Raw genomic sequence first — 13,046 nt, 5'->3', positions numbered from 1 at the left:
ACACGCATGTATTATTCATGAGCGCCTGTACGGTTGGCACATAGCGATGTATGCAAATGTATACATTAAGGAGAGGAGGCTCTTGATACCTGCCTGTTTGAAGAAGTGTCTTCCTTCTTATCACCACCTCTATTAAAATAGCAAGGCTGCGGGGCGGAGATCCATCTTGTCTTTTAATGGCATGTGTGCGTGTGTGTGTGAGAGTGTGTGTGTGTGTGTGTGTGTGTGTGTGTGTGTGTGTGTGTGTGTGTGTGTGCAGCTCCTAGAGGTGTGCGAATGTGTTCGCGTGTCTAGTTGTGCATGTGTGATTGTGCCGGTGCACTTAACTGTGCTTGCAACTACAATCAAGACCGTAAGTGGCGAGCAATTTCAAAAAGAGGAATTGAAGTGCGGACTGGAAAGGAGGTAGAAAGTGACGCAAGCCTGTGAAGTTAAAAATGCGAGGCGTCCTTGATGGGAATCATTTTGATTATTCCTGACAAAAGGTATAGCGAATAGCGGCATAATTTAAGTGTCCCCCCCCCCCCCCCCGCTTTCTTCCGTAGGAATGACAGTGTTCCTTTTAATGAAGACTCCTCTGTGTCCGTGTGTTGGAGCGGTATTAGCAAGGTGGCCATTCCGTTGCTAAGGATCCTCGCAGTGCAATAAGAATGGTTTCTACTGTCAGAAATGCAGAAATGCTGCAGAAATGCTGCTTTCGCATTCATTCACCCCCCCCCATTAGAACACATTTGCGCGCCCGGCGGTCACATGGCGTTTTCGGCAGTCGTCCTCCTTACTTAGCCTGCGTCAAGTCCACAGAAGTCAACTTTATTAGTACATTCACTGTCTCAATGAGCCACACAAGCCCAGTGAAACGGCAGTTCAAGCCGAAGCCGAACTGAAGATGGAAGAAAAAAAATGATGAGAAAATCAGGACAGGAAATTAAAAGAGATCCTCTGTCTTCAGATGACTGTGGATGGCAGCACCAGTAGCTTGGGGAAAAGGCAGATAATGAAAGTAAAGTTGTAACAATTACTAAAAATGTGTAGCTGTTGGACTGGTTGAGCTCCTACATGCTTGGAGCTCTGTCCAAACATGTGTTTAGCTTCTTAGTAAATGAATAAGCGGATAAGGGAGCATAAGCAAGAGCAGTTTTTTTTTTTCGGATCCTCTGTGCGTGAGAGAAGAGAAGGAAACAATTTAAGCCATTAACGCCCGTATGGAATTGAAAGCTCCTCGTTCAATCTCGCCGTTTCCACTTCAGGCTCACCAAGCAGCCATTCTGACCTCCCGGTGATTGTGTGCTTTATAATAGCGGCTGCAGTGATATGTTTTTTGCATTCCAGTTGTGTGCGTGCGCCTCAGGGACAGTGGGTGACAGACTCACTCCCCGCGTGGGGCCGATTGCAGTGCGAGCGCCAAGGACAAGCAGTGGAGGGTAGAGCGGGTGATTTGTCTCTTAGGATTGAAGTCATCTTGCCCTGGTCTCCCGCGGGCCTCTCCTCCCTCTTCTTTTCTCGGCACGCTGTCTTATTTCGAAGGTGAAGAGCGTTTCTCTGCGTTTTGCGTGCGTCCGTTTTAGCTGATGCAGTCGATTGTGTTTTCAGGATTTCAACACATACGTGTTGTACTCAAGCACACGTCTACACACAGAAGATTCAAATATAGATGTAATAAAAACATGATCCATGGGGGTTTTCATTTCGCTATTTCAGTCAATGGAGCTTCATTGTAGAAATACAGAGGCACTTCCTTTATAGAGTGCTGCAGGAATGAGTCCTAAAACCCGAAAATGTGTCTCAAAGTCAATGAAATATAAAATGTGTCAGTAAAATACCCCTCTCAGGACTTTTTTACGTGTCTTCAAAAAGGTGGTTGCTAACAAGTGGCTATGTGTGAGTACTAATTGTCAACACGCCAAACGGTAGCCTCGTTGTGTTTACTCGCCCTCAAGGAAAAATGGTATAGTTTGTTCATAGCCTAACTTTAGGTCTTTACTTTAGCCAATTGTGAAGATTATCTTGCTGAACAAAACGTATCATAAACTCGCGTTTGCCACAAATCTTACTTTTCGCATTAATCCCACATTGCCTTTCTTTCGAGGTAACCAATGCGATGCTAGCTTCTGAGCTTAGCCTTCAAAAACCCGTTATCCTTGCAGCGCTCTATGTACCTCTTTGGGGATTTTAGAATTATTTAACAGAAAAACACAACCCTGCATTCCACCCTTTAGTTTGCAACAGAAACATTTAAAAAAGGTGCTTAATTCTCAATTCGCTGCACATCTAAAATTGACGAACTGCCTCCAACATGGCGGCAGCTTACTGTGAACAACGCAAGCGACGGCAACAGTGCAGATTAGCTAGCTAGTAGCGACTGCATGCACTAGCATACAGGCCGGACTGGCAATGTAAACAAAGCAGAGAGAAACTGGGATTACAGCACTCTCAGGGGGGTGTGACCGTTACTACACTATGCCTTTACATAGCAAACAGTTACTTACTGCTATTTTAACGCTCTGAATTTTGAAATTAGCACCTTTTTTTTTTTAAGCATCAGCCCACTTAAAGAATGTCTCTCCAATTCAGGTGTCTTAATTGACTCTCTATTCCAACCGTGGCTTGTTTAGATGTGCTTGTTTTCTTTTGCCCAGTAGCGTGTGTTGAAAGAATATTTAGTTTACACCTCTGAAACGCTTTTCTCCGAGCAGACGCAGCCAATAAGCAAAGAAGAAGAAATCCGCCGAATGAAGAAACAAACAAACAAACAGCCTCATTAAAACACGGGGAGATCTCTCCTAGTTATTCACTTTAGTTAGCCAGAAATCAACTGAAAATAAAGTGTGAATATAATTAGAACAGAGGACATGACAAATAAACCAATGATTTATCTGGCATTATAATCTCTGATGTATCATATGGGCTCATATAAGGTTGTTATTATTGCAACCAAATCACAGCAGTGCCCCTCCTGGTACCACATAAAGCCATTATTTATGTACCAGTGGCAAAGTAATCCAGAAAAAAAGTGTCCACACCGTCATCGGCCATCAGTTGTACAGGGTCCCCTTTTTTTTTTAAAGTCTGTAAAAGCCGCCACGCCGGCCATCACATCCACTACGGCAGTGTCCTCTAAAATATCCAGACCCAAATCTCTGTAGTCTGCAGAATAGAATATAGGCTCTGGCAAGGTAAACACCTCCCTCATCATATTCAGCAGTCCATGCGACAATCTCCTGTTTGCCGCTCGATTCCGTTTTTGTTTTATGAAGGTGGTGGTGGTGGTGGTGGTGGTGGTGGGGGGGAGAGGAAATGAAAATAGTTTGTCTAAATGGTGTGGTCTTGAATCTCTGTTTAATGAAAAAAACATCTGCTGCAACTTTTGCTTTTAGAATATATTACTTATAAAAGAAATAAAACGCTCTTCTTTCAGTGCGTCAGACTCTGACGTTGCCCTCTCAGATTGCACGTCGGACTTTGTTCTTGTCTCCAAAATGTGTTTTCCTCTTTAGGAAGTGTGTGTGTGTGTGTGTGTGTGTGTGTGTGTGTGTGTGTGTGTGTGTGTGTGTGTGTGTGTGTGTGTGTGTGTGTGTGTGTGTGATACAGTACATGTGCAGCGCTCGTGCAAAACACGCCTGTTCACAATGGGCTGAATGCTTGGCCTGTGGTATTCTCGACAATCGGCCGCACAAAGAACCTCACAGTCGACGCCGGGCCTCCTTGGGTCCTGAAATTGAATATTAGTCACTTACTTTGACATATAACCATCGCGGGTATAAAGTAGAGCATTCATTAATAAGTTACTTTGGCAAAAACTTTTTGAGTTGCGGTGTCGGAGTAGCATATATCGATTGCCAAGTGTGAAGCAGATCGGATGAACGGTTCTCACACAGACTCATGTAGCGTTACAGTTAGATGTTGGTGTCTGCTGGACAAACTATTTTTATGTTTTAAATAACATTTCATATTTTTCTCATGGCTGAACGGTTTCACAGAAACGTTCTAATGAAGTACAGAAAATCTGATAATTATCAAGTAAGAATCACATCAGCACATCAGGGTCTAACTGCTGATCAATAAGCAGATCTAGAATAACGGAGTTGAGGATTATCGATAACGACAAGTTACTGAAACAGTACGCCAACGATGCAGCGTTTAACGAGCTTCTGGATGTAGTCTCTAAACCCGAGTTTCAGCTGCTTAATAGCACATAACCGATAACTAATTATTACTTCCTGATTACATGCATTTTCTATTCGTGACTTTCACTCGCGTCGCCTCAAGTGAAATATAGCACATAATCTGACTCAGCTTTCAAGTAGCCACTGACTTTTTATTGGGAGTGTCATTAGTTTTCGGATTTATTGGGTCATTATGTAGTAGTTCATTAGTTCTTGAATAATGTACCATCGAGAGAATCCTCGAAAAAAAAAAAAAAAAAAAAAAAAAAATTCAATGAACATCTACATTAACGCTCCCTGTAAAAAAAAGCCACTTCTTTAATTGTTACGTAGTTCCTCTGTCGGAGTCATCCAAGACCTCAGACTCATTGTGAGTCTGAGGTATAGCAATATCTACAGACAATGCATACTTAGCAAGATAATCTCTTATATATACCACTGATGAACTGCGCACACCATGTGTTTGTTATTCTGCCCCCCCCCCCCCCCTCCCCCCCATCATTCTGTCAGTCTCAGTCCCTTCGTTTAGCAGTCTGCAAGTCCCGTTAAATGATTAGTAAGCCCACAAGTGAATATATGCAAATCCTCTTCCACTCCATCGGCTTAGTGAGCAGCAAGGTTTAAACACACCTTGCTAAAGTCCCTGTCACGCACACACGCACACACGCACACACACACACATTAAGGTATTCAGCAAAGTGCGCCGGTATATATTCGAAGAACGAGTTCAAACAATCCAAACATTCTTCTTCGGCGGTTGCTGGGATTTCTTTCATTGAAGATGGACGGCCTCACATACTCTCACGTGAACACGTAGGGCCCCCCCCCCCCCCCCCTCATTCTAAAAGAGCGCACGTACACGTTCAGTCACAGCCGGGATAAGTCTGAGCCTTCTGTCTTCTAAGACTTGGCCCATCAGATAGGATTCTGCGTGTAAGGTCCGACCAATAAAAAAAAAAAGCCCAAATATTCTATTAAGTGCAAATCCTCTCCGCTGGTGGAGCTTGTGGAGTCAGATTAGGACTAGACAAACACTGCCAAGCAGTCAAGCCCACGCCGGGACCACTGCCAACAAGAAGCCCCACAGATATTGCCGTGTCACTGTGTGTGCATGTTTTTTTTTTTTTGTTGTTTTTTTTTGGTGCACAGCTTGCAAAGAACCCCAATGTGAGCATTAGCAGGCAGGGGGATGAACAAACTAAAGCTCAGATACGTGCTGCTCGGTGTAATGGGAGGACTCTGTCAGGGATCTAGTGGGCTGCAGCTGCAACACACAACCTTTTGTGCTTGTGTGATTTTTCTATCGCGTGTTTTTCTATCTCCTGCAGCGGAGCGCAGTGTATATATACCTTTTTCCTCCGTATTATTACAATGTATTGGCGCACACAACAACAGCATAAAACGCACATACCTGGTTTCTTTTAACACACACACACACACACACACACACACACACACACACACAAATTGCCTTCGCTCTGCAGCTGACTTGTTAGTTCGTTCACTGTGGGGTCTGTGTTTATTTAGCAGTGGTAGCTCTGTAGCTCGTCTGTGTACGGCGAGCACAAGACAGCTGCGATGTTTTAGACGGAACAGACAGATTTTTATCGCTCACCCTAAGGCTGCTCATTAGAATTCAGCACACCTTTCCCAAATATCCCTCCATCACTTTCTCTATTGCTGCCTTCTCTTCTCCCCCCCCCCCCCCCTCCCCCCCCTCCCCCCCTCCCCGTCTTGCTGTCGTACACATTGGAAGAGAATGCTTCGAGCGAAGGGGTGAACTATTGGTCAGCCATCATAACAATGTCTGTGTGAGCTGCATACACAGCAATGCTCTCGCACTCATTCGCAAGTCAATTCGCTTTTTTTTCTTTTTTTTTTGAGCTGTTCTTTTTTTGTCACGTAAAGCATCACACAGAGCGCGAATATTATTATTATTATTATATAGTTCTGATGGGAAATAGTCACCGGCGAGTATTTCTAAATTTCCACGTTTCTTTATTCTTATTAGAAACAGAAACGGCGATGAAAGGAGAGTAAATAATGAACTCGCATTAACCAAACCCATGTTGGTCGTCGCCAAATTGAGCTTGTTCCCCCCTAGTGGTTGAACATTGATTAATGCAGCTTTAAAAAATAATGTTGTTACACTCCTGTTGATGGTATTAAAAACACACACAGTGTCATAAACAAGTGTGAAGAGCATGTTTAGTCTCAGTCGTGTATACGTTCTCATACACAGCCTTATAACACCATGCTCAGAGAGAAAGCACGTTCTGATACATTAATTGCTAATGTTTCCTGCATCCGTTTTTTAGGGAGGCATTTTTGTGTGCAGGCGTTGTGTGTGTGTGTGTGTGTGTGTGTGTGTGTGTGTGTGTCTGTCTGTCGACGTTATCCCAGGCTAATTAAGCAATTCCACAGTGGGAGCAGCGGGGGTTTACGGTCACGGAACAACGTGCTCTCCTGGAGCAGTTAGAAAGCCCCCACTTTCATAATTACTCCGCTTTTATCTGTGCAGCAGCTAGAAAGTACTCCCCGACGCATCTATACGAGCACAAGACGCACACATGCTGAATGAAGCATGTTATGTTCAGACCTTGTATACAAAACACCCACACGTTCAACTGCTTATGCCTGCTTCTTTGCACATGCTGTACCCACTCACATTCCATGGAATTCTCCTTTTTTTATTATTGCTTCGCTTCTGTGTTTTGGAGTAGGAGGAGACCGTGTGTACCGAGGATCTTGCGACGCCGTCTTTTGGAAGACGCGTCGAGTCTGTCACAATCTATTGAGTTCAGTGATACCTTTTTAAGAGATGTACAGATGCCTTATGCGTTATGTGTGTAGGTGGTTGTAGGTTATCAGCGCCAGCAGCATTGATCTCTAAACAATGATTTAATATTACATTTGAGGGCTCAGAGAATGTGCTGCGAACCACTATTTCGATTTCTCTGTTATTTAAATACGGAATCCAAAGGCCGTTGTCTCTCCCCTGTGCGTATTTGTGCATGTGTGTGTGTGTGTGTGTGTTTGTGCGCATGTGCTTGCATGCTTGATTGCACATGTGACTTGAACAAACGCCAACACTGGTGGCCCTGTCTGTTTGTCCCATGCAGACATTCTGTGAGTGTGTGCCCAGCTCCTCCCAGCTCAAACATCGCTGGTCAGACTCAGAAACTGCCAGGGAGACTCCTGCCAAGGTAAGGCCCTGTCATCCACAGCGCACTGTGTACGCCAGCAGATCGGCACGCACACACACACACACACACACACACACACACACACACACAGCAACATGTGCTTTTGTGTCCTCGGTTATATCAGAAGGATATAATTAGTGATAGCTAAATTAGAGGCTTTATTGTAATTAATGTGTTAATGTAAGAAATTATGCTGTATTATCGCCCAAATCAATTTATCCACTATTTGTTACCCACTCTTGGTTAAATGGGAGTATAGACCATAAACTCAATTAATCGTATATGGTCTATAACATGACAGGAAATAGTGAAACAAATGTCCATCATGTCCTCAAGGGGACATTGCTGTTTAGTCTGACCAACAGTCAAAAACCCAAAGATATTGGTATAGAAATAGACGAAGAAACCCAACAAACTACTCTACTAAATTGATTATACATCCCACCACCTTCCTTCCAATAAAAACCAGAGCACACTTTTGAACAGTGACTTGCTAAACCGCGGATGGGATTAGGTGTCGTCGTCGTCGTCGACGATGATTTTTTTTTTTTTTTTCTCCTCGCAATCCGCTTTCTCCCTGCTTCGGTGACGGCGGTGCAGAGGATTATTGCACATTACGCGTTCCACGTCGCCGCCGTGCGGCAGCGACTCAACCTCGGCTCAAGTACCAAAAAAAACCACACAAGTTTCTAGACGGGATTAAAGCCCCGCAGATGCTTCTGAACGCGGCGGAGTCGTCGTGGAACGATTTCACGGCAGGACGTCTGGCGGTATAGCTGCAGCATGAGTCGGATACCCGATGTGAAAGTGTTATTCAGAAGTTGGAGGTGAATGAAATACAAAAGTGGGGCCGGTGAAAATCAAAATCCTGAGTTTTTTTGCTTCAGGCTTGCCATGCATATAGTGTGTGTGTGTCAATTCAGCATTTAATGTTTGTGCCTTTCTATATGTTCTAGTTGGGTAATAATCAATATCTTTTGTATAAGTGTGTGTGTGTGTGTGTGTGTGTGTGTGTATTTGAGTATTCGAGTGAGAGGAAGAGTCTTGTTTCCCGCTTATCTAATGAGCAGACAAAGCCTTTCGTCTGCCAGTGTTCCTGTGTGGGTGGACAACATCGTTTTCATATAGAAGAATTCTCTCTCATTCTCTGCCTCTCCTTTTCAGCACAACCATCAGAATCCCCCCCCCCCCCCCCCCCCCCCCCCCCCCCCCCCCGTTGTCCTGAATCCCTCGTTGTGGCACGAGTAGAGAACACGAGAGGATCTGAAAGTCAGCCGCTAATTACAGAGAGGGCTCCCGCTGCGAGATCGAGAGACTCATTTACAAAAAAAGACAACAGTGTTTCGAGGCTTCATGCGCACCGCTCTCAGTGTCACCATACCCCGCTGCAGCTCTCGAGCTGACTCGACAGATTTTTCATTCCGTTGGGGACATGAAAAAAACGGGTCGAAAGTTGTAGTTTTTATTGACCATCTGAAAAAACACCCAAAAAAAAAAAAGGGGCAGAAGCACAAACCTCCGCTCGTCATTCCGTCAAGTCGCTCCCTTCTGACCTCCCGCCTGACCTCGAGTCATTTATGCGTCCTGTGAACTGCATCTTTAGCCGTGTGCTTTTCCCCCCCGGCGCCGCCTAGCTGCTTGATTCGTTTGTTATTGGTCCAAAATTTGTTCCGAAAACAGTGAGAAACCGCTTCATACCTTAAGATGTTAGCATCTGACCATCATGTGCTCGTTACGGTGTAATCTGCGATGGTTTCATCACATGCCCGGCTGCTCTAGGTATATTTTAGCGCATCGGACGGGGTCACCATAGATATCTTTCTCTATGGTAAGTCAACGATGAGTAATGCTAGCAATGAATATTAAGCGCAGCGCCAATGATGGTTTCCACTGATGTCCCGGCCCGCCGGCGGTAGAGCTCAGTGAGCTCGGTTGTAACGTTGCACTGCAGCGCGAGCGCCGTTATGCACATTAATGCCACGCCGCACACATCCGCACACGTAGCCGAAGAAGCTCGTCATAATCACTCAGCCGCACCTGCGCTCTAGCACACGGGGCGGAAAGAGAAAAAAAAAGAGACTTATAAAAAACACTGTTTGACTTGCGAAGAGAGATTTCATCACGGCGTCACGGTCTGCATCTTAAGGTAGAGCAAGGAGAGGAAATAAAAAAAGAATAATGTTACGTGCGGCAATACTTCCCTGGAGCCGTTTTCTGTGATGATGTATTTGGGTGAAAAAAACCAGGAGGAAGTGGGAAATTTCAGACAAAGTAATCCTTTTATTTTTCATGTGCAATATGTGCATGTGCTTGCCTGTCTGTTACAAGTATTAGGCAGAATGGGCTGTGTGCAAATAATGTGTGCGTGTGTGTGTGTGTGTGTGTGTGTGTGTGTGTGTGTGTGTGTGTGTACACAGTTTCCGACCCATTCGGACAAATGGAGCCTCGGGGAGGTTCGCAGTGACAGTGCTGATACGTCAGCGGTGTTCAGAAAACAGCGGTCATATAGAAGTTAAACAATAATGCATTCTTCTCATCAATGTACTTAGTATATTCTTACCAAATAGACTTATATAGTACAGGAATAGAACAAAAAAACAACAACAACAGATCAATACATGCAGTGTATGCTGAAAGTAAGCATTTCCCCAATCACCTTCTGAAAAACGATTGTGTCGCCCTCCAGAATAAAGGGATCATTTATTCCTCGGCTTTAGCGTAGGCGGTGAAACGGCTCGTCTTCTTCTAAAATGACATCTACTAAATGCGTGTGTTGTGTTCCTCGCCGAGTCCACGTTTGCCTATTGTTTTGTCTTTGGGGGGTTTATATTTTCGAAATCAAAAGCTAAAAGAAATCACTTTTTTTTTTTCTCCTGTAGACAACATCAGATTGCAGACTAGCGAAGGCCGATAGCAACATTTGCTCCCTGGCTCCGGGGGCCCCATGTGTGTCTGCCCATGTGAGTTGTGAATGAAGCCAGGGGGTTTACAAATGGGACCCACGTGAGAGCAACCGCCCTCAGGCTCCACACGAACCCCTTTTACTTTGGCTCATGATCGGAGTACGGAGGACTATATCTGAGGCCTCAAATAGAACCTTTTTTTTTTGTTGTTGTTGTTGCGCCATCACTACGCGGGCTAATATTTGGGAGCCACACAGTGTATGCCGCGCACACTTGTTGTCCACAGAGCCCATATTTCAGCCCACACAAGGACAAGTTGCCGGGGGAAGTTACAACTTATTTATTGTGGGTAAACACAGTGGATAGGAGTATTTCCTGGACAACACAATTGATTTTCTTCACATTAAAGAAACCATAAACCTCTCTCGTAAAGCAGACCATTAGCTGTCTATTAATGTGCTTTCACTGTGCTTGTGCAGCCAATTTACATATTAATGAGCTTGCACTCACTCACACTTCCACATACCAAAAAGACAGCAAACGCACACACACACACACACACACACACACACACGCAAACACCTGCCCACATATTCTCACAGAGAACATCCTCCAGTGCAGAGAAAGAAAATAAATCTGTAAGAGATCACTTGCTGATTCATTTGGAGGAAGATATGGGGGAGCTAGGAATTTTTAATCATGCATAGGTGGGCCATATTGCTCTCTCCTACGTTTTGCTAGTTCTCTGGACCTGAGTGGGAAAATGGATCATAAAAAAGCCATCATACAGGCCTTTATAGTCCAGTTAATGGAGACAATGTTACTGGTAGAGGTCTGCCTTTGTCCTCTAAGAGGATTCTACGTTCTGCTCGTTCATTTCACTTCTATTGGCCGTCTTCGTTTCTTTTCTTTTTTTTTTTTTTTGTTGCTGTCTCCTCCTGGCTGCTGTTGTTTCAGGTTTTTATTATTTTCCTTCCTGTCTCTGAAGTGGAAATATGGAACGTCGGCGCTTTGACCAGAGGTGTCTCAGGCTAGACATCCTCCCTCCACCGCACCGCCGCTACTCTAATGACATACAGGAAGTTTTACAGAGTTTTGATTCCCAAGACAACCGGCAGTTGTTATGTTTCTACATAAATCATTCACAACTACATTCTCGCAAATTGGAATATGTTTATATTGCTGAGCATCTGGCATTCAAAATATCCCCAGTGATGGATGAAAGTCATTTATTTTTGAATAAGGCAAGTTTTTGTTTTTTTGCCGTAACTTTTACTTTCTAGCAACTGTGATCCTAACGCCTCCTTTTTCTCTTCCTTCCTTCCTTCCTTCCTTCCCTCTTCCCTTCCTACAGAGGATGAGCTGCAGCTACCTGCTTTGCACCATCCTGCTCTTCGTGGCCGTATTGCTGGCTGTCACTGTAACCGGCACCATCCTTTTTATGAATCACTACCAGGCCCCGCCCATGTCTGACGGCCTACCCCACATCTCCACCAACCAGGATGAAGCCAACGCCCTGGTCACTGTTGAGAGAGGCGACGGCTCTCGCATCAACATCTTCATCGACCCCAACTGTCCCGACTACAACAGTAACTTTTTGCGCCTGGAGGGCGTGCAGACGTCCCTGCTCCACTCGCTCACCGACCACGACTCCGACCTGAAGTCGGTGAAAGGCCAGGATCGGGCTCTTCTCGTCAGTCTGGCCGAGGAGGTGGCCAAGCTGTCGGCCCATGCGGGGCAACTGAAGATGGACTATGAATCCTTACGCAGGGGCCAGGGCAGCCTGGGGCAAGACCTCAACACGCTGCAGACGGAGCAGGGACGCCTCATACAGGTGAGACACGCAAGCGTATCGAAGCATTAATGCCAGAGACACAGAGGACAGAGACAGCGTCGCAAAGGGTCAAAGAGAAAACACCATCCAGGTCACAGGGGTGATTGAGCCCTATGTAACACAAAAAAAGACATTGATTATGGAATTCCAGCTTTATCTTTCCTCACAGTTGTATTATATAATCATTTTATCATATAATCACTATCAGGGAAATGAATCTGCTTAATAAGATATGGATTTCATTCCCTAGTACTGGTGATATAGATCTTGTTCCTGCAGAAGTGGAGCCCAACATTGTTCCTTGTCCTCATATATATATATATATATATATATATATATATATATATATATACAAGGAAAAAAATATTAGATACATACTACATGCAAAACACCAAAGATACAGGGCTGAAACGGTGATCATTGAATACACTGAAGGTGGTATTTTTTATGATTTTCTGAATTTGCAGAAGCCGTAGCATCCTCCTCGTAACGCCGTATAAAAGTAGTCATTTATCATAATAATCAATTTCTACTGCGATCGATAATATGCAAGGGTTTGACGTCCCAATGCACTGCAAATGATCTGGAACGCTGAACATGTGTCATCTCCCATGTTTGCTCCATCCAGGCACGAGGTCATGAATGGTTTCTAGTGGTTTTTTAGTCACAACTAGATCTGTGAAGAAACACTGCATCGTGTAAATGTGTTTCTTTTTTTTTGGGATTTGTTTATGATTGAACACACAAAAGTCCCGACTGTAAGCACTGTACGGAGGCGCTGAAGGACTGGACTCTGAAACCCCCTATCGATAGGTATCGATCGTTGGAACCACCTTAAGACGCGTGACAGCTCAGTGGACTTGGAAGTCCGGTCTCATTTAGTCCCTTCCTTTTCCCGACTGCAAAATCTTAACACCATCCCTCACTGAGCCGGTGCCAA

At 44.6% G+C, this 13,046-nt stretch overlaps 1 protein-coding gene across 2 annotated transcripts in view; it reads left to right on the top strand.

The window, feature by feature from the left end:
• The window catches only part of fibcd1b (fibrinogen C domain containing 1b), an 87,971-nt gene that overhangs the window by 18,727 nt on the left and 56,198 nt on the right, over positions 1–13,046 (top strand). The window contains exons 2-3 of one of the 2 annotated variants that reach the window (XM_068706636.1): positions 7,286–7,369; positions 11,627–12,106. In XM_068706636.1, the coding sequence (XP_068562737.1) occupies positions 7,286–7,369; positions 11,627–12,106 (564 nt within the window). The remainder of the gene's footprint in view (positions 1–7,285; positions 7,370–11,626; positions 12,107–13,046) is intronic. The other variant, XM_068706637.1, reaches the window with a different exon arrangement.

The sequence above is a fragment of the Cebidichthys violaceus genome, unplaced genomic scaffold (genome assembly GCF_023349555.1).
Source record: "Cebidichthys violaceus isolate CVI_PGR_0920_01 unplaced genomic scaffold, fCebVio1.0.p SCAF_12, whole genome shotgun sequence".
Taxonomy (NCBI): Eukaryota; Metazoa; Chordata; class Actinopteri; order Perciformes; family Stichaeidae; genus Cebidichthys; species Cebidichthys violaceus.
This window is presented reverse-complemented; position numbering and strand designations above follow the sequence as displayed.